This window comes from Aspergillus versicolor (assembly GCF_001890125.1).
Source record: "Aspergillus versicolor CBS 583.65 unplaced genomic scaffold ASPVEscaffold_3, whole genome shotgun sequence".
Lineage (NCBI taxonomy): Eukaryota > Fungi > Ascomycota > Eurotiomycetes > Eurotiales > Aspergillaceae > Aspergillus > Aspergillus versicolor.
This window is the reverse complement of record NW_024467526.1, coordinates 2,421,710-2,446,719: the sequence shown is the minus strand read 5'-3', so window position 1 is coordinate 2,446,719 and position 25,010 is coordinate 2,421,710. Positions and strand designations below refer to the sequence as shown.

General features: G+C 49.6%; 10 protein-coding genes across 10 annotated transcripts; 4 read left to right on the top strand and 6 right to left on the bottom strand.

Annotated features, from left to right (window-relative positions):
- Positions 1-115: 115 nt before the first annotated feature.
- On the bottom strand, positions 116-1,476 carry ASPVEDRAFT_128691 (RMD1 family protein; the record flags this gene model as incomplete). Its single annotated transcript, XM_040806572.1, has 2 exons — positions 116-1,084; positions 1,135-1,476. The coding sequence occupies 2 exons, from the start codon at positions 1,474-1,476 to the stop codon at positions 116-118; spliced, it is 1,311 nt and encodes a 436-aa protein (XP_040666254.1).
- A 306-nt stretch (positions 1,477-1,782) lies between these two features.
- ASPVEDRAFT_82055 (CLH domain-containing protein) lies at positions 1,783-5,900 on the top strand (the record flags this gene model as incomplete). Its single annotated transcript, XM_040817130.1, has 5 exons — positions 1,783-2,106; positions 2,157-2,183; positions 2,233-3,206; positions 3,258-5,551; positions 5,611-5,900. 5 exons carry the CDS (start codon positions 1,783-1,785, stop codon positions 5,898-5,900), a joined length of 3,909 nt encoding a protein of 1,302 aa, XP_040666253.1.
- Positions 5,901-8,172: 2,272 nt separating this feature from the next.
- On the bottom strand, positions 8,173-8,617 carry ASPVEDRAFT_571724 (uncharacterized protein). The gene has a single exon (XM_040815306.1). The coding sequence runs from the start codon at positions 8,562-8,564 to the stop codon at positions 8,283-8,285; it is 282 nt and encodes a 93-aa protein (XP_040666252.1). The 5' UTR covers positions 8,565-8,617; the 3' UTR covers positions 8,173-8,282.
- Positions 8,618-8,682: 65 nt separating this feature from the next.
- ASPVEDRAFT_70708 (uncharacterized protein) lies at positions 8,683-10,146 on the bottom strand. The gene is made up of 3 exons (XM_040816086.1): positions 9,618-10,146; positions 9,453-9,566; positions 8,683-9,343 (listed from the first exon to the last, which is right to left on the bottom strand). The coding sequence occupies exons 1-3, from the start codon at positions 9,706-9,708 to the stop codon at positions 9,075-9,077; spliced, it is 474 nt and encodes a 157-aa protein (XP_040666251.1). The 5' UTR covers positions 9,709-10,146; the 3' UTR covers positions 8,683-9,074.
- A 1,285-nt stretch (positions 10,147-11,431) lies between these two features.
- Positions 11,432-14,004, top strand: ASPVEDRAFT_82054 (grainyhead-like protein; the record flags this gene model as incomplete). The annotated part of the gene is made up of 5 exons (XM_040817129.1): positions 11,432-11,445; positions 11,514-11,657; positions 11,779-12,315; positions 12,376-13,643; positions 13,700-14,004. 5 exons carry the CDS (start codon positions 11,432-11,434, stop codon positions 14,002-14,004), a joined length of 2,268 nt encoding a protein of 755 aa, XP_040666250.1.
- A 2,724-nt stretch (positions 14,005-16,728) lies between these two features.
- ASPVEDRAFT_27210 (uncharacterized protein) lies at positions 16,729-17,511 on the top strand (the record flags this gene model as incomplete). The annotated part of the gene is made up of 4 exons (XM_040809991.1): positions 16,729-16,792; positions 16,856-16,912; positions 16,972-17,034; positions 17,102-17,511. The coding sequence occupies 4 exons, from the start codon at positions 16,729-16,731 to the stop codon at positions 17,509-17,511; spliced, it is 594 nt and encodes a 197-aa protein (XP_040666249.1).
- A 1,061-nt stretch (positions 17,512-18,572) lies between these two features.
- Positions 18,573-21,151, bottom strand: ASPVEDRAFT_51663 (zinc metalloproteinase family protein; the record flags this gene model as incomplete). Its single annotated transcript, XM_040814512.1, has 5 exons — positions 18,573-18,669; positions 18,721-18,847; positions 18,912-20,643; positions 20,700-20,795; positions 20,846-21,151. 5 exons carry the CDS (start codon positions 21,149-21,151, stop codon positions 18,573-18,575), a joined length of 2,358 nt encoding a protein of 785 aa, XP_040666248.1.
- Positions 21,152-21,343: 192 nt separating this feature from the next.
- Positions 21,344-22,082, bottom strand: ASPVEDRAFT_571530 (uncharacterized protein). The gene has a single exon (XM_040815304.1). The coding sequence runs from the start codon at positions 21,958-21,960 to the stop codon at positions 21,535-21,537; it is 426 nt and encodes a 141-aa protein (XP_040666247.1). The 5' UTR covers positions 21,961-22,082; the 3' UTR covers positions 21,344-21,534.
- A 121-nt stretch (positions 22,083-22,203) lies between these two features.
- ASPVEDRAFT_27208 (uncharacterized protein) lies at positions 22,204-22,587 on the bottom strand (the record flags this gene model as incomplete). The annotated part of the gene is made up of 1 exon (XM_040809990.1): positions 22,204-22,587. One exon carries the CDS (start codon positions 22,585-22,587, stop codon positions 22,204-22,206), a length of 384 nt encoding a protein of 127 aa, XP_040666246.1.
- Positions 22,588-23,222: 635 nt separating this feature from the next.
- Positions 23,223-24,866, top strand: ASPVEDRAFT_61175 (uncharacterized protein). Its single transcript, XM_040815561.1, has 2 exons — positions 23,223-23,438; positions 23,543-24,866. The coding sequence occupies exons 1-2, from the start codon at positions 23,388-23,390 to the stop codon at positions 24,545-24,547; spliced, it is 1,056 nt and encodes a 351-aa protein (XP_040666245.1). The 5' UTR covers positions 23,223-23,387; the 3' UTR covers positions 24,548-24,866.
- Positions 24,867-25,010: the final 144 nt, after the last annotated feature.

Here is a 25,010-nt window from a genome sequence, read left to right as displayed (position 1 = left end):
GTAGCACGGGAGTATATATTCAAAATATGAGTGGGGTATAATCTAGATACAAATACATGCGGTTGATGCCTATAGAAGGGTTCCCGCACAAAGGCACAGGGAGAAATTGTGGCTTTCATGCCTTCTCAATCTTTCCAGTTGCAGCGGCCTGCTCTTGCGCCCGTTCTTTCCACAACCTCAAAACCTCAAAACCAACCTCAACCGCAATGAGAAGAATTATAATCCATTCCAGCCGGAGACCGTGAGTTTCACTCAGTCGTTCCCGGAGCACACTGGCGATCTCTTGCGCATAGTCCATTTTCTCATTCAGCAACTTGATGCGGATTCCAACGTCCAACGCCCTTCCAACCTGCTCATAGTATCCTTCCAAACCAAGCTCATGCCGGCTGTCCCAGAAAAGATCAGGAAGCGAGTCGGTAAGTTCCGAATAGAGATTCAGCTGAGCACGGACGCTAAGGAGTTGTCCTGTTTTTCGAAGAATAAAGTCTCGGGTATAGGGCAGGCGTGACCCTTGCGACAGGAGCGTTGGGATGGTTCGAGTGGACTCAAAGTAGCTAGCTAGCAACGTTTCAAGAACCGCCAGTTTTGTGCTGCGGGCCAGCCCAGAAGAAAATGCGACCTTGGTTAAAACGGTATCCACAGATTGATGGCCACCAGATTGTGGTTCTGGTGTTTCATCACTGGGCCTTGTTCCTAGAATAATCGTGTCGCCCTGGATGCTGCTGTTTTCCCGTTGAGTATCCTCGACATACTCCATATCCTCAGTTTCCAAATTATCGATATGTGCGCCCTCTGCCGCGGGAAGTAATGTCCTGGTCGCCAAAAATGATGTAAAGCCTTCGGGAAGTGCCCAAGATACGACCGTACCTGACGGGAAAACAAATATGTCGCCAACTTCTTCTGGAGCAAGACCGGACGCGGCAGGGTTGCTCACTCGACGTATAGAGTCTAGAGGAACTTGGATATGGACGACCTGAGGAAATAGACCTGTATCGAGGGGATCCGGTTCGTATCCTTTTTCCTGTAGGATTTCTCTGGCCTTGCGAATGTTGAACTTCTCGGCTACAGCGTACGCGGTGATTGCCTATGATTCAACCATCAGCGGTGCTAGTGGAATCACGCAAGGGAACCGACCTTTGTCCGTAACAGCCCGGCCTCCCTAAGCTGTGCCTTAGATTTGAACCCATCCTTTGACCTTTGCGCCTCTACCGCTACCCTTCGTAGCGATGTTGGTGCAGCTGGTGACCTTCCGCCCCTTCTCCGTTGCTTCTGAGACTCTTGCGATGACGATCCTTCGGCAGCGTCGCTGCCTGTGGGCTGCTTCTGAGTCAAGAAAGCGTTGGATGAAAAGAAGTCTTTTCGACGCGGAAGACTCAATGGCGGGGACGCATGAAGATAATGGCTTTGAGGTTGCTTCAGTATCCGTATCGTTGCCGGCCGTTTACAGATCGATAAGACATATGGTCGTGCGAACATGGTAGCGCCTACCGGGAAATGGGTTGGTGACAATCTGCGTCAGTACATAACGTAACAGGCTGCGGGTCACTTTGAATCATGACCGGCTGGACCAAGCCAGGATTGCCAACAATTAACAATGTGGTAGCAATTAAGTCTTCAGTACTGGGAAGCCAGAGAAAAGCGGCGTGACTTCATTGCTTAGTCATGTTTCAAGGCGGTTAGCGTGGGACCTACCCCAGGCACGAGCTCCCGCCGATATCACGGTCTCGCCGGCTGCAGCCTTTAGCTAGAGCTTCAGTCGCAGGTACGGAAATCCCCACCGCGATGGACGCGCCTGGCGCGACTGAGGCATCGGGGAATGTCCCTCGAGCCAACCTAGAACAGGGTTCGCCTGCGAGACCTTTAACCCACCATAGACGCCCTCATCGGCAACTTCACACCGAAGCCGACGATAACGATGAAGACCAGAGTCAGAAGGAGGACGAGAGTGCTGCAGAGACGGGATCAGAGCATGAAGACGGGGAGGATGATGAGGATGAGGATGAGGATGAGCCGCATCTCAAATATACATACTTGACTAAACAGCTGGGAGGTGTTTATCGGAACGGAGATGCAACAAGCACTTTCCTGGTGGCCGGGGACAAAATGGTATGCGATCTGAGCTGAGATTCAAATTTATAAGGCTGATTTTCCCCTAGGTACTTGGAACACATAATGGGAATATTGTGGGTAGCCGATAAACTGTCTAATGACCCTGGAACTGACCACTTTAAGCATGTCTTCTCAGTACCTTTGTTTCGCGCTCTTCGTGTCTACCACGCACATTCTGCCACTGTCACGTCAATATCTATATCGCCATTTCCTTCGCAATTACCGAACATAAATCATGAATTGGCTAGTAGAATCGCCGAAGACCCAAGCACGACCACAAAGCCACCCTCCAGCTCTGGGAGTATTCGGGGCCAATCCAAACAAACTCCGCAGGTCACCCTTCCCTCGACTCCGTCAAACTCAATTTATATAGCCACGTCTTCAATAGATGGAAATGTATGTATCGCATCATTACTGGATAAAAAGGATGTTCTGTTGCGGAACTTCGGTCGACCCGTCCAGGCCGTTGTGCTGTCGCCGGAATACAAGAGCGACCGAACATTCATCTCAGGCGGGCGGGCCGGTGAATTAGTTCTCACAACTGGAGGTAAAGTTGGCGTCAGCACAAACTCTACAACAATGGGCGGCGCAGCTGCTACTGCCTCGAGCTGGCTGGGAACTTTTGGGCTTGCGGGCAATACTGGCAAGGACACCATTTTACATAGTGGTGAAGGTGCTATCAGTACTATAAAGTGGTCGCTATCCGGAAAATATGTTGCCTGGGTCAATGAAGAAGGCATAAAGATTATGCGCTCAAATCTACACCTCGACTCAGCAGACTCAGAACTTGCATGGAAGCGCGTTAGCCACACGGACCGTCCTAACCGCCAAGGATGGGAGGATATGGCCGGTGTCTGGAAGGCTCGCGCTGAATGGGTCGACGAATCCGTACTGGAGAGTGAGCAATTTCGGGGTAACACAGCAGAAGAATCACGGGATGAAGCTTCAACGCCGACACAGTCAACAATAGTCAAAGAACGACTGGAGAAACTAGTGGTCGGTTGGGGAGGCACTGTTTGGGTGATACATGTCTACCCTGATCGGCCTAACAAGAGTAATAAAGACCTGAAGATCGGCTCCGTTGAAGTTGCTACCATGTAAGTCAGTTGCACGAACTGATCATTGGCAGGCACTAATGCGCTTTTCAGATTACGGACGGATTGTATAATATCCGGAATTTCATTATATTCTCCCACCGTTCTGGCTGTTCTTGGTTATATAGAAGCAGAAGATGACCCTTCAGACGAACAAAGTGACCAGGGCGGTGGTCGAGTGGGCCGTCGTCGTCCACGCGGACAAGAGCCTGAACTTCGTGTAATTGACATGGAAAGCAAAGAAGAACTCAGTGCAGATACTTTGTCTGTCAGCCGATACGAAAACCTAACAGCTTCGGACTACCACATGTGTGTTTTACCGCCCTGGAAAATGAACGAGCCTGTTTCACATCGAGGAGCATTGGGTGCGATTAGTACCGGCCTTTGGGATGCTACGATGTATCCCGCACGCCTGTTTAGTTCCGCCGCGAGCATCCGCAGTTCAACAAGTAGTGGGGATAGAAACTCTAGCAGAGCACCGAGTACTTTTGCCTCACGACGACTGGGCCCCGACGAGCCTCTATCTACGGAAGTGCAGGAGGTCACGGAAAGTACAGGACCGAAGATCTTTGTACACAGCCCATATGACTGCGTGGTAGCTTTGAAGAGAGACCTTGCAGACCACCTCACGTGGCTTAATGAACATGAAAAATATGCCGAAGCTTGGAGGCTTCTTGATGAGCACCCTGAAGCTGCAGGGCTCATGAACGAGGCTGGTGACAATATCTCAATCATTCCAGAAAGACCTCAGTCTAGTGTCGGTGATTTATTCGGGGACGATAGATCCTCGATTACAGCAACCGACCGTGGCAGTGTTAATGCGGCATTGCAAGAAAAGCGCCGCATTGGCGAGTTGTGGATAGAGCAACTTGTTAGGAATGATAGGTGGCAGGAGGCAGCTGCGGTATGTCTGAAGGCCTTAGCCGCCACGTCGAGTTGGGAGCACTGGGCATGGACTTTTATCCAAAAAGACAAGTTAGACGAAATCTCGTCAATCATTCCCGTTGATTTACGCCCATCTCTACCGCCGAAGCTCTACGAGACTATTCTTGAGCATTATCTCACACGAGACCGACAAAGATTCAGTGGACTTATCGACTCTTGGCCATTTGACCTGTTTGATGTGCACATTATAACAAGCGCCATCGAAGAACAGCTCGAATCTGAGAAGATGACACCGGAGACGGGTGATGGGCGAATATTGATAAGGTGTTTGGCCAAGTTATATCTGGCCGGTGGTCACTACAACGACGCGCTTCATTGCTATATCCGGCTAAAGGATGCCGACACGGCGATGGCGCTGGTCAAGGATCATCACCTCCTCGACGCACTCTCCGATGATATACCCGCATTTATCATGATTCGAGTCTCGAAGGAACAGATGAAGTCAGCACCTATTTCAGAACTCGCAGACATTACAGCCGAGTCTATTAAACTGCTAGTTAACGAAGCATACACGGGAATTGTACCCCCGGACACTGTTATCAAGCAGCTGCAGGCAGCCGACAGGCCCTTATTTAGCTTTTTCTATTTGCGGGCTCTTTGGCGAGGGGAGTCGCTTTCGCGCGAGGCCGAGAAACCCCGTCGAGGGCGCCATAGGCAGGATGCAGCAACTAAATTAGCAGCTGACGAAGGCAAGAACCTCGTGGAACAATTTGCCGACACCGCAGCAGATCTCTTTGCGCAGTATGATCGCCCGTTGTTTATGGAATTTTTGCAAACCAGCACGGCATATTCATTCGATACTGCCGTGGCTATCTGCGAGCAGAACCACTTCACCCCCGAGCTCATCTACCTGCTGTCGAAGATGGGGCAGACAAAGAGAGCAATGAGCCTAATTCTCTCCGATTTGAAAGATGTGTCACAAGCCATCGCGTTTGCGAAATCCCAGGATGACCCAGATCTCTGGGAAGACCTTGTAGACTATTCTATGGATAAGCCCCGTTTCATCCACGGCCTGCTTGTCGAAGCCGGGACGTCTATCGACCCCATAAAGCTTGTCCGAAGAATTCCTAGTGGACTTGAAATTGAAGGTCTACGAGAGGGACTTACTGGCCTGCTTCGGGAGCATGATCTTCAAGCAAGTATCAGTCAAGGAGCTTCCAAGGTCCTGCAAAGTGAGGTAGCGGTTGGGATGAATGCCCTCCGTAGCGGCCAGCGTCGGGGGATCAAATTCAACATTATCGAAGAGCCTTCAAAGTCAGAAGACGTCAGCGTATCTCCTGAACAGCAACTTGGCGAGGCAAAGAGTGAAACTGATTCGGAGAAAACGCCAACACCGTTGCCAAAGCCATCTACACAGCAAGCCGGAAGGTGCGCGGGCTGTCATCGCTTATTCCACGCAAATGGTAAGCCAACTGCTTTTATATTCTTGCAAGCTCGCGTCTAATCTAATCATGTCATTCAGAGAAAGAAATACTCGTTGCTTTCGCCTGCGGCCATGCTTTCCATCTGTCCCATGTTCATCAATCCCAACCTTCGTCCCCGATGGATACGCCTGGAACCCAGTCGGGGGCCCAGACTCCTCGCGCATTCCCATTCTCGCGCACGCAAATCCTAGATGAACCGTCAACAACATCCCGGACTGTCGGTCCAAAGGTTACAACGGCCCGTCTTTTGCAGGATAGAATTGGCGAGGGTTGCCGGCTATGTGCCTCGGCCAAGGAACTGGAGGCTGTTGGAGATCCAGAAAGCTAAACCCTGAATTCAGGGGTTGGACTTGTTCGTTTGGGGCTAGGCTTGTGCCTACATACTATGATGTGCTCATACTCTGTATATGGACTAGCTATGGGCCTGCGACAGGACTTGATGATTTAGCACGGTGCCGTGCAGAGAGAATATGTATTATATGAAGATACCCATAAAGTTGACTACAAAGAATCGTTTCCCTAGGTTCTACTTCAAACTATTGCCGTACAGCCCAAGTATACTGAATAATACCAACCGTCAAAAGAAAAGCAACCCAGCCCAACCCAACCCCGAAAAACAAAAGACGCGACGCCCCCGAGCACGCCACGCCACGTCACGTCAGGCAGAGCGAAGCACCAAAAAGTCAACCTTAATAGCGTGACACTGACAGCACACACACACACACCAATGCCTTACCCAAGAATGCAATGCAATGCAGGTAATCGTCAACCATCATTGACTTGCGGAGGTGACACAGATCTACAAGCCCAATGCCATCTTCGATTGCAGGATTGATACATAAGAGCTCGCCCCCTTACGTCGTGTGGCTTGGACAGGAAATCAGATTGCGGACTGTGGTTGGTTAATCTGGAGTTGTTGGAGGGCTGGAGGGAGCTGGGTCCATGGGAGGGGAAGGAGAGTCTAGTCCGCCCCAGAGTTGAGCTTTGCTCCAGCCCCTCAAGAATCCGACCTGCAGGAGGGAGGATTACATTTACAAAGTACTACATCGTAAGGTTGGTACTAGGGTGCACCGGTTGTTGATGGTTTATGGATTCCATGGGCCATTATGGGGGTTGGAGTTGCACTCGCAGATATTTCTCCAGCTGTCTATCCCGAGGTCCTGGTTCCCTTCAAACTTAGAGAGCTATGAACGTGAAAGTAAAAATAAAATAGAAATAAAAATAAAAATAAAAATTACGCCGGCCAATCTCTTGCTCAAAAAGCACAGCTCTGGCCCGTTCTGTTTGCGGCAAGAGACAAAGACGGGAGTCGGGTTGCACCCCCGGCCTTGGGGGACCCTGAAAGATTTCCGACCCGATACGACGATTAAAGGTGTTGTGGTCCAATGGAAATTTGCTGCCTTCCTCGGCCTCTCTTTGCCAAAGTGTGGTTCGAACCAAAGCCAGTATTCCTACTAGTGACTCCTGAGACGCTGAGGATTTCCGCGCCAGTCAGAGTCTGGCTTTGACTTGGTATCGGTGATGTGCGAAATGAAACCCCAAAAAAGCTCCTGTATAAATCTACGAAAAATCAAAGCCAAGCTGTGGAAGGGAAAAAAAAAGGCCAACCAAAGCTGTATCAACCACAGACGGGAGTCGGGACAGGCGCAAAGCAACCTGTTACGTACGAGGGCGAGGAGGAAGAGTTTTCCGACGATCGCGGATTTTCAAAGTTGAGTTTTTAAAGCCGAGGCGATGGACAGCAGGAGCTGCTGCTCTGGGTGATGGGTGCAGAGGGCAGACAGGAGGGTTTTTCGCTGTTATTGGATGCGATCGAGCCCGGGGCTAATATCAGGTGTGAAGGAGGGTATACCTGCAGCGGTTCTCCCGTCTCCATCCCCACGCCGACATAACAAAGAACGAAAACCACTTGCTTCATCATGTTGCACAAAGGGGTGAATATCCGTATGAGTCAGACTGCATTGAATTGAACACAAGTCGGGGCTCGTAAGGTAAAGACTGGGGAATCGAGGATATGCCGGAGAGTCTGCGATCGAATGATAGTTCATTATTAGTGCACATTGCAAAGAAGGTGTCCACGTACTGTGGCAAATCTGGCGTTCCACACCATCATGCACCCGCGAGCCCGACCAGTGGCATTACTGGTGCTTCTTTGGGTGTCATATGAAAGTGTATACTGCTCCCTTTATTGAATGATGAATCCTGAGGGTGATGAGACGATTATCCACAACTGCGATGATCCTGCCCCGTCGAGACGAGACATCGAGAATGCTGTGTCTGGGTGGCGGTGCGGATATAATGCGACCGTCTCATTGGCGGGCGGGGCCCGGTCTTGTGGCTGGTATATTCGAGGGCAGATATGGGATCGTCGAGCGTCATTTGACTCGTGGTATCTCCAAGGGGAAGGAGGTTGTGTTTGGTGGCAACCCATGAGTCGAGAGATCGCCAATTTGATAATGACAATGAGACCCCGAGAGCGCAGGATGTGAGATCCCGTCTATTGCTGTGGAGTATTTGCATAATAGCGGTTGGCACCTTCTTCCACATGGCTGAACATTGGGCACCCGCAGCATTAGAATGAAAAGCAGAGAACTTTGTCCATACATTTATAGAGTTTGCCACTCTCCTCCGTAGTCAATGGGGAAATCAATCCTCGATACGGTCGACGAAAAGCTTGGGTCTTGGGGCGGGGCGGGGAACGGCCAGGCAATCAGACTGAATTGAAGAAGACCCAGAGGGGAGAAACGAGTGGTGACAGATCATGGAGCCTCAGGGCATCGAATCGGTCTTTTTGCCCTACACTCAATCGCTTCCACTGGACAGGTTCCCGGGTCAGTTCCACCGGGCCTGAAGTTACTCTCCAATCGTACCTTTGTAGCTGGAGCTCAAACACCAGGAACAGATGAAGCAGCAGTAAACATCGACTATGCGCTGACAAGGGATAGCAATGAACAGCCATTGAGTGCTTTTCAGGCCGTTTGTATAACAACATGGGCTTCAAGGGGAATGAGGGATTGGCTTTTTTTTTTTTTTTTTTTTTTTTTTTTTTTTTTTTTTTTTTTTTTTTTTTTTTTTTTTTTTTTTTTTTTTTCTTTTCTTTTCTTTTTTTTCCCTTTGGCTCATTATTGAATGACAGTGGTCTGGGCCCGATCAACAGAGCGCAATGGGTTTACCCCAACGCTTTCTCGATCGCGGATCAATGGACGTTCCTACCCACAGACAGTTGGATTTGGATTGTCGCAAAGCCCGACCCAAGTACGCAATCCTCAAATTCTTCTCTGTGCGATTGCGAGTTTCGTCGGCGGCTGAATGAGCGACAAATGTCACAATGACGCAATGATGCTGGGCTGTGACCTTTCTTACCCTCTCGCCAGTGACGTCTGAGGGTGAACTGTGGGTTGGGTGTGGAGCATGGACTGTGCGCCATCCACACTTTCTTTCATTTGTTCATTTTTGCAGTGGGCGGTTCGGTCCAATCGCCAGCGAATTGCCTTTCGAGGATTTAAGATTCCGACTGTCCTTGCCTTAGCCTTGCCGAGGGGTGGACGAAGACGGAGGAGGACTGTGCCTCGGGAGAGACGCGCCGCTGACTGGCTGTGGTTAATTTATCAGTTGCCTTATCAGTTGGGTCGCCCAGCATACCACCGGGGAACAGGGGGTCATAACTTTGTGCCAGAGGTCGTCGGTTGAATGCCGTCTCTTTTGCTCTGCGGAGATATATACCGAGCAGAGTTTCGACAACTTGACATGTTCCATGCTTCAAGGACCTGCCTATACTCGTTAGTCGGTTCTGTACTAGTGCTGCAGTATTATGGAAGAGTGTACCGAGAACTTCAAGTTCGTGAGGCCGTTGTAATCAGCAATACAGATCGTCAAGTACCGGTATTTTCAAACTCGGCCGGCGCAACGTTCGGGAATACCATTGGTGGATAGCCAGCCGGCGGCAATTTGATAGGGGAGAATTTTGCGGAGCATTGATTGCTACACTTTGGGTCTGATGAGTACATATCAGTACTGGGATAGGGATAGTATGCCTATTGCTTACAGGCATGCACCCGTTTCTCACACTCCCATGCCAGCAGATGGCACATTCTACGTAGGGCTGCTGTGTGACGTTTGTGTCTGCATCTATCCATATACCAGATACATTATCGAATTGGTTAATATTTCCGTGTAGACAAACCCTAAGCTGACTTGACCTGTATACTGTACCTAGATAAGCTGTTCACCGTCCGTGTCGCCTGCTCAAACGCCTTTCTAATAGTTAAACCAGCTACTGCTACTTACTAGAGGAATTCCAAATCAATAAAATAAAACATCCCTCACTCGCCAGCCCTCAAAACGTTTTGACGCTGTTTATCCCCGATTTGCCCCCCATCTGAAGTCATATCTGAAACCACACTATAAATCAGCCCACTTGAACGCCCTAACGGACTGTACAACACAATTGGGTTAAAGCACAGAAATATGGCTGAGCCTAAGAAACGCCCAACAAATTTGGAGCCAGCGTCGTCCACCTTTGCAGGAGAGTCATGACAACAGTCGGACATAATTGTGACAGCTGCGCCCGCCCCCCGGTCTAAGTAGAAGCCCTGGGATGCACGAGGCACTTCATTGACTAAGATGTTTTGATGATCGATGCAGTTAGTAGAGCTTATTATTTTGTAGGAATAGCTAACTCAGAGTATTACGCAACGTACCCCGCATTTCGTTCAACTTATATCGAAAAGCGCTGAACTAACGATTACAAGTTATCTGTTTATCGCTATTTTTGTTGGCTAACTTATGAGTTCGAGAAGTTGCACCTTTTTACGGAGCAGAATAGAAGAGTTCCTGGTCGCCGTGCTCCTCATCGTATCATTGTAGGGTGGTGTACTTCGGTATTATTGGATTAAATTACCATTCAATACGGTACCTGGGGCGTATTGATAGTAATGCTGGGCCAGCTCCACCCACGGACGCTCAGAGCAGTCCCCGCTGGCCTTCAGTTTCCAACGATTGACTGACGTCTATGGCGCCTGTTCCGTTCTAGCCAGCGAAAGAAAATAATGTTCATATTTTAAGAACAGACTGGACTGCTGCTGGACAAAAGGAGCGGCCCTGCCTCAACTCGATCGAACACGCTCTGATTCTAGAAACATTCGAACAATTCGCCCCGGTCGGTATTTCAGCCACGCTCGCGACTATCGAGAGGAGCTGCCCCTTTCGAACTTCGACCCTCAAACGGCCGGCCATCTCACCTGAATATTATTATTCATCGGTCCTGCACCTCGACGTCCCGAGTTCTCAACTCTGAACGACCTCGACCGAGCATTCACCTCCTTTCTCCCTCCACCCTCTGACGACAATAATTCTCATTTGTACCTCCACTTCTGCTCGCCTCCTGGGGTCGCCTATTTTCAACTCTCTCCCCCCAGCGCACACGGTCTCTCTCTCTTCCACGCTATCACTGACCTTCACTCACCAACCCTTGTCCCAAAACTGCGCCTTACCCGACTACAATATTTCGCTTTCTCCTGCTTTCCCCGCCTTTGGCGCTTTTATAATTGATCTTATCGCGACTTACCATCTTTCTCTTCCTGTTGCCATTGCAATCATACCATGACTACCGGTGTCTCTCCCACTGCCATCTAACCATACCAATTCCCGCCGCTCCGGCGTCTCGAGACGACAGCAAGGGCGCGGGGATAGAACGGGAAATCCCCCAAACTCCTGTTTTTTTCTCTGGCGCCCGGTCGGTCACCTCTTGTATTTTGGGTACTATCTCCGCCTGTGCGATCTCCTCGCACCGCCTTGAAACCGATATTGGCGCTTTTCTGCTCACTGATAGGCGCGTAAACACGCCACAGCCAGGCCATCATGTTCCGTAACAGGTATGTTCCTGTGCTATTCACTGAATTCGATGGCCGTCCCCAGGCTGATTTAGATGTCTTTTATGTAGGCGCAACTCGCAGAAGCCCAACGAGGAGTTGATCCAGCGATTTCAGAAAAATTTCTCTGATGTCGTCTCTCCGTTGTCCAGTATGAACGCTGCCGCGGCGCTCGGTGGCAATCCTCAAATGGGCCACCATGTACCCTCCTCGAAGTACGTCTTACTGAAGCCATTCTGTAGTTTTGACTTGTTTCTCTGGCCGTGGAAGGACCTTTGATCCGCCATGTCTGGATCTACGAAATTATTCTTTGAAACTGACTGGATTTAATACTAGATTCTCCATGGAAACGGACATGAAAATGGATTCCTCGTTTCAGGGCCATCACCCACAAGATGCACAGTTCATGGCTCCTATGGTCGACTCAAACGCCGTCCACTTCATTGATCCTCTCAACCAACACCATGGGTATTATACTCCAAATTCCGGAAACCTCAGTGCTGGACATCACAGCTCGGCCGGTGACCTCCATACGCCTGGGATGGGGTTGAGCATGATTACTCCCCTTTCGCTCTCCCAGCAGGGCCATATTCCGACCAACAGTGCAGGAATGCCTCTTGATCCGTTCAGCCAGCAGTTCATCTCCTCCCATTATCAAAACCCGCAACATTTTGCACCGCAGGTGTCGTTCGCACCTAATGAATTTGTCCACGGTGATATGGGCGATATGGGCGATATGGGTTTTGAGGCGGTAGATGAAGCCCTGGACGAAGTGTCTATAAATGATGTGGATATACAGGGGTTCTCACATTCACATATGGCCCCAGCTATGCGGGGCCCCGAACAGCAGGAGTTGCAACCCCCGGATGAAAAGTGCGGCTTAGATATTTCGCCCATATCATTCCGTCAGCTAACGTCGTGTGAATCTGATAGTTTCCGGTACAATGTTACACTCCGAGCACCAACAGCGATGATTAACCACCAAAACGAGATTCCCGTCACGTACCTCAACAAAGGTCAAGCTTACACCCTGTCCGTTGTCGATACCGCACCGCCGCAATCAAACCCCAACAAGCCAGCCAGATACAGAACCTATGTCCGCGTGTCTTTCCAAGATGACGAACAGAGAGCGAAGCCTTCGGCTTGCTGGCAACTCTGGAAGGAAGGACGTGGGACAAGTGAAGCTCACCACAGGGGAGGAAAGCTGCAGGCCGTTGAGTTCGTGGACCCCGCTCAAGGAAATCTCGACGACCAAAAGAACAAGCAGATCCAACTTGAGAATGCATCGTTCGACGGGTTCTGCGTTACATGGACCGCCAACCAAGCCTCCAAGGCATCGGACTGTGCCATATCTGTTCGATTTAACTTTTTGTCGACCGATTTCAGTCATTCCAAGGGCGTCAAGGGTATCCCTGTTAGATTATGTGCGAAGACGGAATTGGTCGATGGGGACTCTACCCGAGATTCTACTAGGGAGTCGGAAGTGTGCTATTGCAAAGTGAAGCTTTTCCGTGACCATGGTGCCGAACGGAAACTGTCCAACGATATTGCACACGTCAAGAAGACCATCGAGAAGCTACGCCAGCAGATTCAACAAAATGAGATGGGAGCAGGAAACTTCGGTAAGCGAAAGCGTGGCAGCAACGGGGTTGCTTTCAAGGGTTCAGACCAACGTCCCTCGAAGATGTTCAAGCACAAGCGCACGCTATCTATGAGCTCGCAAGATGGCAATAGTAAGACGAGCGTTGCCGATGACTTGCACGAAAAGCTTGCACTCCTGCAGGATATGTTCTCCTCGACCAGGCCTGTTAGTATCCTCGGCCTTCGAGGTGACGAGCAGGATGACCCGGACTTGTATCCCGTACAGCTCCCGGAAAACCGCGAATTCGCTAAGAAGGAATTCCCTGGTGGCCGCCAGTTCAGCCTTGACAAAAACGCCTTGCAAGAGGTTTCACCCACCACTAGCCATATGTCAATCAACTCGCCATTGAACCCTCCCAACACCATGCAGGCGAGTTTATTCAGTGAATCCCAGTTCTCGCGGCAGTCGTCTGAAACTCCCGATAACAAGGGGTTTTTAAAGCACCCTGTCAAAGTCCAGAGGCTTCCTTCTGGAAATGGAGGCACGCCCATGGGTCATATTGAAGCTGTGGACATTGATCCCACTTATAGACCGCCAGCAGAACGGCAACCTAGGCCGAGTAAGTATTGCAATATGAGGATCTCCTAGTTTCTTTGAACTAATCTAGACTTCTAGTTGCTTGCTTCTATGTTCGATTTCCGAAGAATGATCAGCACCAGGACGATTATTACCGAGCCGTCTATCTTACCGAGCGCACAGTCCGTGACCTGATGGAGAAGATCTCTGTGAAACAACGGATAGACCCCCAGCGTATTATGCGCGTGCTCCTCGTCAAAGAGAACGGACTCAGAATCATGGTCGACGATGATGTGGTCCGCGAACTTCCCGATGGGCAAGACATGGTGGCTGAGATTTCGGAGGCATCGACATTCGATGCTGCGGATACGCCCTCCCTAGTCGAAGTCAAGCTGAGATACTAAAGGTCTTCCGACCGACGCAAGCAGTTGCGTATTTCGTCTTAAGTCACACTTCTGATTCACATTTGGAGCGAAAGATACCTTTTTTAAAGCCTCTTTTGCGTGCGCCTGGTGCGCGTCCAGAGACGCGGATTTGATGTTAAACGGCCTTTTTTTTTGTTGAGAACTTTACTTGCTCTTCTCTTTGCGGAGTTCGGGACCTGTCTTTTTTCCTACATCTCTTTTTAATGAGGTCATTTAGGGGGCGTTGAATACGGGGATAATAAACGAGTTCCCGAGCAATGATACCCCTGCTCTTTCTTTTTTATATGGATGGCATTGTGCTTTTGGTGATATTTTTTGTCTTATACTAATCGATGATACCGTCGCCATCTCTTTCTGGCGACTTTCTTCTGCAAGCCCCTGGATACGGCGGCCGACATCACCATTCGATGGGGACCTGCTCTTTCTTTTTCTTTTTCTTTTTCTTTTTCTTTTTCTTTTTCTTTTTCTTTTTCTTTTTCTTTTTCTTTTTCTTTTTCTTTTTTCTTTTTTTCGCCCGGCTGCAATCCGGTGGCTTTTGGTTGAGGGACGATCCACACACACGAAATGATACCCTCACGATCCAAAATATTTCTACGTTTTTCTGTCTTGTTTTACGATGTGATTTCCCGGCTACTGTTGACTTTTGATTTTGTGTTCCATTGTGATGGCTATTTTTCTTTCGCATGAGAAAAACAAACTTATGGGAGAGCTCGTCAAATGCACGGAAACAAAACACCGGCAGAGGACCCAGAATGGGCATGTCGGTGAGGGAAGGAAATCATGCAAGTCTGCCAAACCAGGTGCAAAACAAATACGATTTGAGCCTGGGAGGAAGCAGACTCGGGGGAAGGGCTCTTGATGTATAGGTTTAGAATACGTTGACCTTATCAGAATATGAAGCTCACCATGAATAAATTTAAATGAATGATTGAATTTGTTGGAAAAGTACCCAAGACCCGAGGAACACGCCAGGCACATGGGACGGACCATAGTTACCTTTAACCCTGATAAAAATCTGAACCACGCGGTGTCAGAACCAGGAAAATAATATTTTACACCCCCGTCGACAACCCATCCCGGAGAGTAGATAAGGAATACGTAGTGAATACGTAGTGAAGAATCTTTCCCCTCCTTTTTCGGTTGGCCCCAGTCTGTGCCGATCTAGATTCTAGATCCTCGAATTCAAAGTCTAAGGCAAGCGGAAGATTTCGCGCCGAAGAGCGATCGAAGCAGTCTGGGCACGAACACCAGACAGCGTGCGAGCGAGGCCGATGACAATGGCCATCATCTTCTCACGCTCTGAGCTTGGCAGGGACACAGGTATCAGAAAAAAAAGAAAAAAAAAAAAAAAAATTAGGAAAATTCGCGCCGCCCGCGTCATAATTGCACCATTTGTTCCAACTTCCAAGGAACTTGGAAAAGCTGCCAAAAACAAATTGTTTTTGGGCCTTCCCAATCGTCGTGCGGAGTTTGGCGCGAGTCAGGCGGCAGCGTGGGAGTGGGGTTTGGGCGGTTGTCGGAAATTGGTTACGGTATTTTTGGCTTTGCAAATTGGGAAGTTCGCGTAATTTACGTTTGTTTACTGTTTCTTATACTTCGATTGAGTTTGGTATACAACTACTCAGGTAAGGTTGGAGGATAACCTCCTCGTGCTGGACCCTGGACATTCACTAGGGGTTAGGAAATAATTGATCTAGAGGCAGTTCATCTCCTTGTGCTACAATACCCATGGTCCAAAGTAAGTATGGGCCAGTAAGTAGACTCATACAGTCAACGTCTTTGTAGTACTGCGTACAACACCAGCGTCTTTACCGTGGCATTTGCCACCGTAGCTCGGGAACAATCACGATTCGGACCCCTCAGCTAAGCTTCTTTGAGTCTAACGGCTTGGAATGCAAATACTCGCTGAGGCGCTGTGCTGATCTCCCTTCAAACCCACGATGCTATGGAGAGCGCCTCGGTCCGGGGCTCGATCGACAGGGCTGCGGTGTGAGAGCAGGAGGGGCGTTGACGTAGTGCTCTTGACGATTGGAGCCTGCAGACATGAGGGGCCCTGCTCCATCTATGAATTGATAGCCAAGCTTATTTAAGGTAGCATGGCGTTCTGCCCCTCAACCTGTATAACCTAGTGGGTGCAGAATGCACCCCCCTGCCTTTGGTAAGCTGCAAGTAGTTATAATGATAGGCTCCAGGTTTGTTGACGAGGTGGGACTCATTTATTCAGATTAACATTGCTTGCGTCTGCATCCTTTCTACCGCTTCTTAGCTTGTTCTAGAGGGAGGGGAGAGAGGAAAGGATTGCCCTGTGTTGTGCTTTGCTTAACTTGTTCATATGAGTATCATCATAACCAATATTAGTTGAAAATAATAAGTAGGCCTGGGGAGAAGGGACTCCTGGAGAATAGAAATCGCTGATGAGAGGGCCAGGGCGGGATCGTGCCTTCCTTGTGAAGTTGTTTTGTCGTACCTTCCTGGAATGGAAGTCGAGGGAGTAACACCGCAATTCCCTCTCCCACCCTCTTTCCCCCCATATCTGCTTCACTCTCTTCTTTTCGGTTTCCCATCCAACGCTGAATACGTTTTACTCCGCCTTTCTCATTACGCCGTTCGATTTCGCTGCCCGTTATCCGCTTTCTCATCTAAGATCTTTGTTGGCTTCCCACATTCGCTTCACGAACTACTTCTGTCTGGAACTCTTCCAAGATGGCGTACAAGCTTTCTGTCTTGCTTCTTGCATTCTTGCTGGCTATCACTAACTATGCAAATGGTAGGTTTATCGTACTGTGAACTCGATGATACTCATCAACGTACTGACCCAAGTGCCATGTAGCAAAATTTGCCAACTTCGACGCTATCCTGGGTGGCGATGACTCGGAAGGACACTTGGGTATGTCTATAAAGTCTATTGTTCACTCCATATGTTTCTTCTTTTAATACATATTAAAGACTATTACGAAGTCGTCGACAAGGCCCGTGCCATGGATGGCCAGGGTCATTTCGCTCGTGCCGGTGAGTTCCCGCTGTTGTTACAAACCATTTACTGAAATATTTCTAACGCCATTCTTGATGTTCCAAGAACCAGCTACTGTCACCGTCACTAAAACTGTTTGTGGATCTGGGGCCTCTGAGGCACCCGGAGGCTCGCCCATCATCTCGATACCGGAAACAACTCTTGTGACGGGCACCGCAGCACCATCGCCTGCTCCCACATTTGACCAGCCTCCAGCCTCGTTGGAAACTGGTAGTGCTCCTCCGTCTGTTGAGTCTACTTCGACTGAACCTCCCACCAGCCCCCCAGAAGGACATACAACCACTCTCCAGACTAGCCTGTCTAGCTCTGCCGGCGAAAGTGTAGCTCCCACCGCGACGTCCGAGACTCCGAGCTCTACTACTGCACCAATTGTCAACGCTGGATACACCCAGGGAGGAATGGGCACTCTCGTTCTTGCGTTGACCCTGACCTTCGTTTGGCTCTTGGGGTTCTAGTGTGGTTACCAAATTACACTGGCCACTCATTCTAGGGCTGGAAAGTCGGAATATGATAATGCGTTGAATGGACTCACTTTTTAACTTCGATGGAATCACATCGAAAGTAATGTTTTCTATTTCATGTCTATGGATGCAAATGTGATACACATACTGCTCCTTCTAATGCTCAAGTTTCTTGCTGGTTGTTATCAACGGCTGTTACTGTACATTTAATCAATTACATTGATTGTCGTGTTCTGTGGCCAGCCTATGTTGATGAGCGTAGTAAGTAGATGGAAAACCATTGCCAGATTTTCTCGCGTGGACTGTGTAGGGAGCTTTCTTCGCAAAGCATGAGATTTTACTACGTATGGACAATATTGTTCGATACTGAGGCGGCGCGTGTTATTAACCCCGGTGTTTAGATTACAAAACTTGGTTGTGTAACGGAGATTGTCCGCGTGGGCAGATATAATATAGGTGGTATTATCCATGACCGCTCGGCCTATTATCGACTATCCACACGGTGAACCATATTATCTAAGTCCTGCTCATCCCATGGTATACATGACCCTTGCAACCGCTAACGCCCGGCGGTTCGAATCAGGTAGAAAATCCACAAAAAAAAAAAAAAAAAAAAAAAAAAAACGCCGTTCAAATGTGGGCAATGCAAACAATGGGCACATTGGCACATCAAATGCATATTCTATGTATGAGCATGTTGGGCACCACAAACGTATGCCACCTGTACCGTAAATCGCTCGGTAAAGCACGGCTCGGGTAAAGTCCGCAAACAAACTTACGCAAAGGTAAGTTTGCAAAGAGATATATTGATGGTGACAAAAGAATAAAGGAAAAAAGGCCAACACAGATGTTGGCGTGCCATCCAGATTGTTATATATGGTTGAATAAACGTCGAAATTACGGAAGCCTCGTGGCCGGGGTTGGTCCTATCGTGGTGGTGTTCTCAAGTTTTTTCGGAGACGTGGCATATTCCAAAATGGAAATACTCGAACGGCCGAATTGTGTGGTAGATGCGGATGAGAGTATATTAAGGGGCTCGGCGTTGTGAGATATAATCAGTGCATGATTATGAGGGAGAAGCCGTCGATCCAATCTCCGCAGCTTCCCGAAAGGCCCGCGACTTTATATCCTAGGGGAGGTATCAGGTTATATCTAAGTAAACTGGTCAGTGAGACTGTCACTCAAGAGTCAAGAACTACATACCCTGAGCCCCCGGTTGCATTACCGAAGACGCCAGATTTTCGACCTAAGCTAGTCAAAACCTCGATAGCATCGATCCAGTGTCCGGCTCGGACATAGAAACCTAAAAGTATTTCTCCACGACGTGTGTCTGTACCCGTACGATTAGACTCTATTCGCAGAAATATCAGGTTGGTGATCTGTTCAAAACTTACCCAGCACAAAATCGTCAGATTTCCCTTCCTGTTTCCCGAACAACTGACTTGTTGCATCTTCATACATGAATTCAAGTCCATGCACTTTTCCATCATGGTAAATTCTGACAGATGTCAACAGCTTGGTATACTGGAAAGCACAGTCCAGGAGGAGCTGTTCCGGTTGACTTTCGGGTAGCTGTGATATTCCAAGATTGCAGCCTCGGTAGCCGACGCCCTTCGGCAGCTTCACTTGGGAGTTCTTGGACTTCAAACTACTGATTGAATCGATGGTGAACGATCCGGTCGTACCGGAAAATATCGTCATCTTAATTTTTTTCTTCTTCTCTTTGTCGGTGCCGAATACTCGTTGCCGCAGCTCGCTTTCGGTTACGGAAACTTGTTTTGGGAGCCCGTTACTGGTCGACTCGGTGTTGATGTACTCAATGAAACTGCGGCACACCTCATCCCCTTCCGAGTACAGTTCAATGAACGCAACCCCGGTGGTAGCGGTCAGCAGGATCTTGCCATTCTCAACTGGCCAGACCTGAACGCTGTCGTCTAGGCTCATAGGGGCATCATTAGGAAGCCGGAAGCAAGGGTGAAACCGGAAACGCAAAGCATCCAATCGATGCCAAGAGCATTCATCCTGGGGCAGACACGGATGCAGACCTTGTGTCTTTGTCCGTGTGGAGAAGGGTTCCCGGGTCACGAAAGAGCGGTTGAGGCGAACGTAGTCTCTGAGCATAATTCCCGACTCCTGATGCGGACAACCAAATAGATGGCCGACTTCGTGTAGGTGAGCGCCGATACCTATGTTAGCGGACTCCCAACTAGAGCCAGCCTCGCCACAATCATTTGCGACATAGTTTGTATTCGTCCGCGTACAGTCGGAGAAGGCATCTATTACCTCTTCTAGACTCGACGGGTAACTCTGAAGGCAGTGGGACCCAAATATTGCCATCTTCAAGTCTCCGCCGCTGGACCCCAAAGCCGCATGACCGGTTATAGTTTGCGATTCGGTATCCCAATGAGAATCGAGGAGCAAGACAGAGACATACTGCTTTTGACCCGGCTTTAGGCCGAAATGGTTACTCACAGCCTCTTGTGCGATACGGAATAGTTCATCTTTCCTAGTGGCTGGGCCATACTGTTGGGCAAGTTGTAGGTCTCGAAGCTCCGCGACCGTCTTTTCGGTACGAACGATATGAATCTTTGCCTCGTTCCGCATTTGACCATTTGCCGCATCACGTTGACTGAGACTGCCGGTCTGCCACTCTTCCTCGAAACGAAAGCATCGTCGCCCTAAGTTATTACGGAACATCTGTTCTCCAGTAAATGCTTGCCAAAGGTACGCAGCCATTCGGTATTTTCGAATCGCGGTTTCCAAGTTGTCGCCCCCACGGTTCGTCTTCTCAGGCGCCGTGTCGTATGTGCCGTCGGAATCCTTTCCCAGAAGCATAACCAGATGCAGAGGCGGAGAATTAGACAACGGGAGATAATTTATATTAATCCAAGAGGTATGAGTGGCATGGTGTAGGTTGCCAGACGACGACTTGGTAGAGATAAAGTCGAGGCGTAGGCGATTCGGACCAGGAGCGAGATGCACAAGGGCCTTGAAATGAGACGAATTGACAGGCCAGGAAACTGCGGGAAAGTTATCTTGGTGATGATTAACGGTTATACTTCCGTCCAGCGGATGTTGTCTTGGGTCTCCAACTTGGCCATATATCAGAAGGACCTTTTGGTGAACCTGTCGCTTAATTAGCCGGGAGGAAATTGTACAGATTACAAGCTGCAAGAACTTACCCAGGCATTTTCCGTAATAGAAATGATTCTAGGAGCATAGGGGGATGATGGGGCCGGAGACCGGGCGGCACCGTTGATCGACGCTGAGTTACCACCCTATGGAATAACAATAAGATTAGGTATGGGATATGGAGAGGAGCACATACAAAGTAGCTATTGCGTTGGGATGGGGTCGTCATAGGAGGTGGGCGCTGCTGGGGCACAGCAATGGGAGGGTTCGTCCCGTTGGAGGTGCCATTGGAGCCATTTAATGGCAGATTCTGGGCAGAGGCGGTGGGTTTGATAGAAGATGGTGGAGTGACTGAGCTGTAAGATGCCGAGTCAATAGTTGAGGAGGACTTTCCAGAGGTCACGTCGCCGTTGGACTGAATTCCATTGGACTTGTCTGTTGACCGCGATGTACTTCGGAAGCTGGATCTGGAACGACTGCGCAGATTCTTGAACAGAGGCATAATTGCGGATGACGGGACAGTTCGCTGGCTGCCTATTGCTGGGCGTGAAGAATGGCAGCAGGTGGTTGGAAGAGGTGTTGGGAGCAGCGGTTGCGATAAGCTTGTAGGGTTCGACGGAAAGGGAAGGAGCGACCCTTGGCCTGAGATTCTCCCAGTCTCCCTCAACTCACGTAAAACCACAGTAGTAAAGCGAGCGTCGTTGTGTAGGGAGTCAATTCAGCTGCCAGAAACGAGCGACAAGAATTGAACGAGCTGTGCGGAGTATCAGATCTCCTATTTCTTATTGGGGAGCTCTGTAGATCTGGAGGGCAGGCGGAGGGAAGAGGGAGGACTGGTGACCGTTTGCGGTGGATGTTGAAGACCCCCCCACACCCACTGGAACTTCAGGAACGAGGGAAATTAATGCTGGCCGGCTGGAGCTGATTATTATTATTAGCGACCGATAAGAAACAAGAAAAGGCATGCAATAAATGCAATAAAAAAAAAAAAAAGGTGAAAAACAAGGAAGAGGCTGGACAGCTGTACTTGGCCAAGGCAAAGAAGCAACTGGCCAGCGATCGGAGTGGGGAGAGCAGAGCATGCAGGATTTCATTCGCACCCAGAGCAAAGTCAAAGAGTGTTTGAGCTTTTTCAAGGTATGTTGCAGGATGATCAACGCGAGACTTGAGAAAGCACGTACCTTGTCTGTCGCTTGAACTGTATACAGCGCAAATCGGGAGGTGTCTGGTGGAGGATGGAGAGTCGCAAAAGGAGAACAGCAGGATAATCAGGATTTCAGAAATTATTCTGGTCAGCAAGTTCACAGCCATCGACTACGACGAATAATGCTGGTATCATGGCCAGAGCTCTGCTCAATGGTGGGTCTGTGGACTGGATAGCACTTGTCTAGTTTCACATCCCAGCGATCGCCTGCTATATTTGTCGCCGCCGACCGATCGCTGGCCGGCCAGGACAAGAATTCATGCAGTGCTCCCGTTGTCGGGCTGATATCGGCCTCATGCCGATTGAACAACGGCGTACGAGTACGTATACGTACTCATTCTTCCTTTTTCTCATTCTTCTTCTTCTTCTTCTTTTTGGTGCTGGTGTTGTTGATACATGATTCTAGCGTACTCCGATTGCATCATAAGCCTGGCGCTGACCACGTCATTCTCCTCCCATTTGGTTTCTGTTCCTGCTTCGTGTTCCGTTCCTGTCGTCGAGTGGGCCTGAGTCTTTAATCGCATGGTCCTGTTTATTTCGCCTACCCCCTCAGTTGATGCATCAATTTGGGTTCTGGCGACTCGCGAATACAATAATTTAGACCATCCCGAGAGATGGAAGTACTGGTTGGGTAGGTAGTCAGGAAGTAGTGGACGAGTAGTGGTAGCACAGGCGCAGAGAGCGCAAGTCCCGCCGTAACAAAGAAGGGATGCAGCAGCAGCGCTCGGATTCATGATCAAACCTTCCACTAGAATGTCGTGTCGTACACCCTTTTGCCACCAAAAGGGATGGAATAACCAGAAATGGATGGATCGGAGTGAGGAGATAAGAGAATGCATTGATCGGAGAATTTGGCTGGGCGACTAAACGGTGTTGGCTAGTTGCTGGCGACTCCATACCGGATTCCAGAGTGGGTTCTGAAGTTATATTAGTTGAATTGTCATTTGCACCTGGTTTTGAAGAAACAGGACGGTCGCTGAGGCTCAAGATCGCGATCTCAGATCTATATCCAAGAATCTGATATTCGCTGGCTGGCAACTGGCAAATGGGTGCTTGTTGCGGGCGCTGAAGCGTGTTCCTCAATGTTCCCGAACCGGGGAATGCGTCGCGATGGCACGCGTTTTTTCGCTCCACACGCCGATTGTTCCAAGCTGCATAATGACTGTTCCCCCGGACAACAACAAAAATTTCATCTCAGACGAACCTTATCCTCAGGACTGAGCCTACCTAATTTCCAGTCCCTCAGCAGTAATTATTTCTGGGAGTGACCCTTTGATGCTCGAGCTGCTCCCCAGAAAGGACCCTGTTTAGTGTGTCTCGCGTGCTCCAATTGGGTTTCAAGTCCCTCGACCTCCTGCCAGCCGCCCTACTTCTTCCTCTCCACTCCTCTGTGTTCCGACATCCCTTTCCTGAAACCTCACTCCTCAGCCTCTCTTCCTCGAACCCTCTTGGTCAACCTCAGGAACCTCTTTTTCCCCATATCGGTTTATGGTCCCCTCCAGCCTCGTTTCAGTATCACCTAAGCCGTCGAGAAATGGTCCTGTCAAATCCCGAGAAGACGATCCGCAAAATTGACATCGCTCAGGTTTGTCAAGTCCTCAATTGAACTGCTTCAAGGCCTAAAATGAATATGGCGTGCAATAAATAGTGTGGGAAAGACTCTAACATCCGCTCGTTCTCCTATGATAGGTGTCCCTCAACCTCCAGGACCGTCTCGGCCTTGCCAAGGTCAAGTACCAAAATGGCGCTCTCCCTTCTCGCCAGAACGGGGGACTGCATATATCCCTAGGAAGCAGTGACAAACCGTCCGATTCCTCTTCCGACGTCTCCAACAGCCACTGCGAGACACCTTTGACTTCGCCGCTGCGAGCCTCGTCCTATTCGAAGGAGCTTCCCCGGTCGTCCAGAAACAGACATGCCGCAACATTTAACTCGCGGGTGATGCAGCCCATGCTCTCTGCGAGTCGAAAACGCCTCCGATCCGACTCGGTTGCGGACCGTCCCGCAAAGGTTTCTCGGGTGTCGTGGAAGAGTTCATACCAATTGCCGGAGTCGTCCCCTGGGTTCCCCCGTCATGGCAGCCGACAAAACCTGCCACATATCACGGAAACTGCTCCCATTCCGGAGCTTTCTTCTCCCGGATATCATGCACAATCGGATGATGATAATGATCCGGATCTCCCTGTGCACAGCTTCCAAGTCAGCTCGGCTGTGGGCTCCTCGCCGCCTCGCACCCCTCCGCCGAAGCATGCCTCACTATCACGGAACGACCGCAGCAACCTACGCCATGAGGATGGAGCAGACCTACTCTTGTACCTAGCCAACTCCCCAACTCCGGCCAGAGTTGCAAATAAGCACCAGCCGCAAGAATTTCCCCCCTCGACTCCCCCTAGCCAACATGCTGTCCTCCCGTCCTTGACTCCGACTCCAGGGGGAGGGGGAGTGTTTCCCAATTTCGGCACCCCCAATCAGCAATTCAATTTTGCGGACTTTGTCAACGTCACTCCCAGTCCTGCCCAGCCTGCCTGGGGTGGCCGGACTCCAGGCGCCCTCGGACGAACGCCTCTAGCAAGCAAAGATGTTCGAAGACGGTCTAACCTCGACAACCTTTTGCCGCCGGGGATGGGTAGTCCTAAGGTCCGCGAGAAAGGGCCGGGCTCCGTCTTGCAATTGGGTGGCGAGCTACGGCCTTAAAACACCCTTCCCGCTTGCAATAATATGCATCCAGTATTTCATTTCTTTGCTCATTATTATCCCTGTTACGGAACACCTGTTACGACCTTTTGATGACCGACATGTACACCTTGTTATGCCCAATGTATCTACCTAATTCCCACCTTAACATTTCCCCGATTTCTCTTATCTCACTCAGTCTCCCTGTACAAGCCAAGCTATAGCGCTGGTACTCACAATGTACACCCTACCCCTTACCCTTCTTTCTGTCCATACATACCCATATACATACCCCTTTCATATGTCTCCTTGGCGAATATTTATAGCATTTACTTGCTACTCTACCATTTTCTGCTCACCGCTACCCCGCATGTGCAGTACATTAGCTAGGACTAACGCCCGGATATTCGAGTAATACAGACACGAATTGAAAAGTATTTTACCAGTCTTCTAACACCTTCCCGCAACGCCCCATACTGGCTTA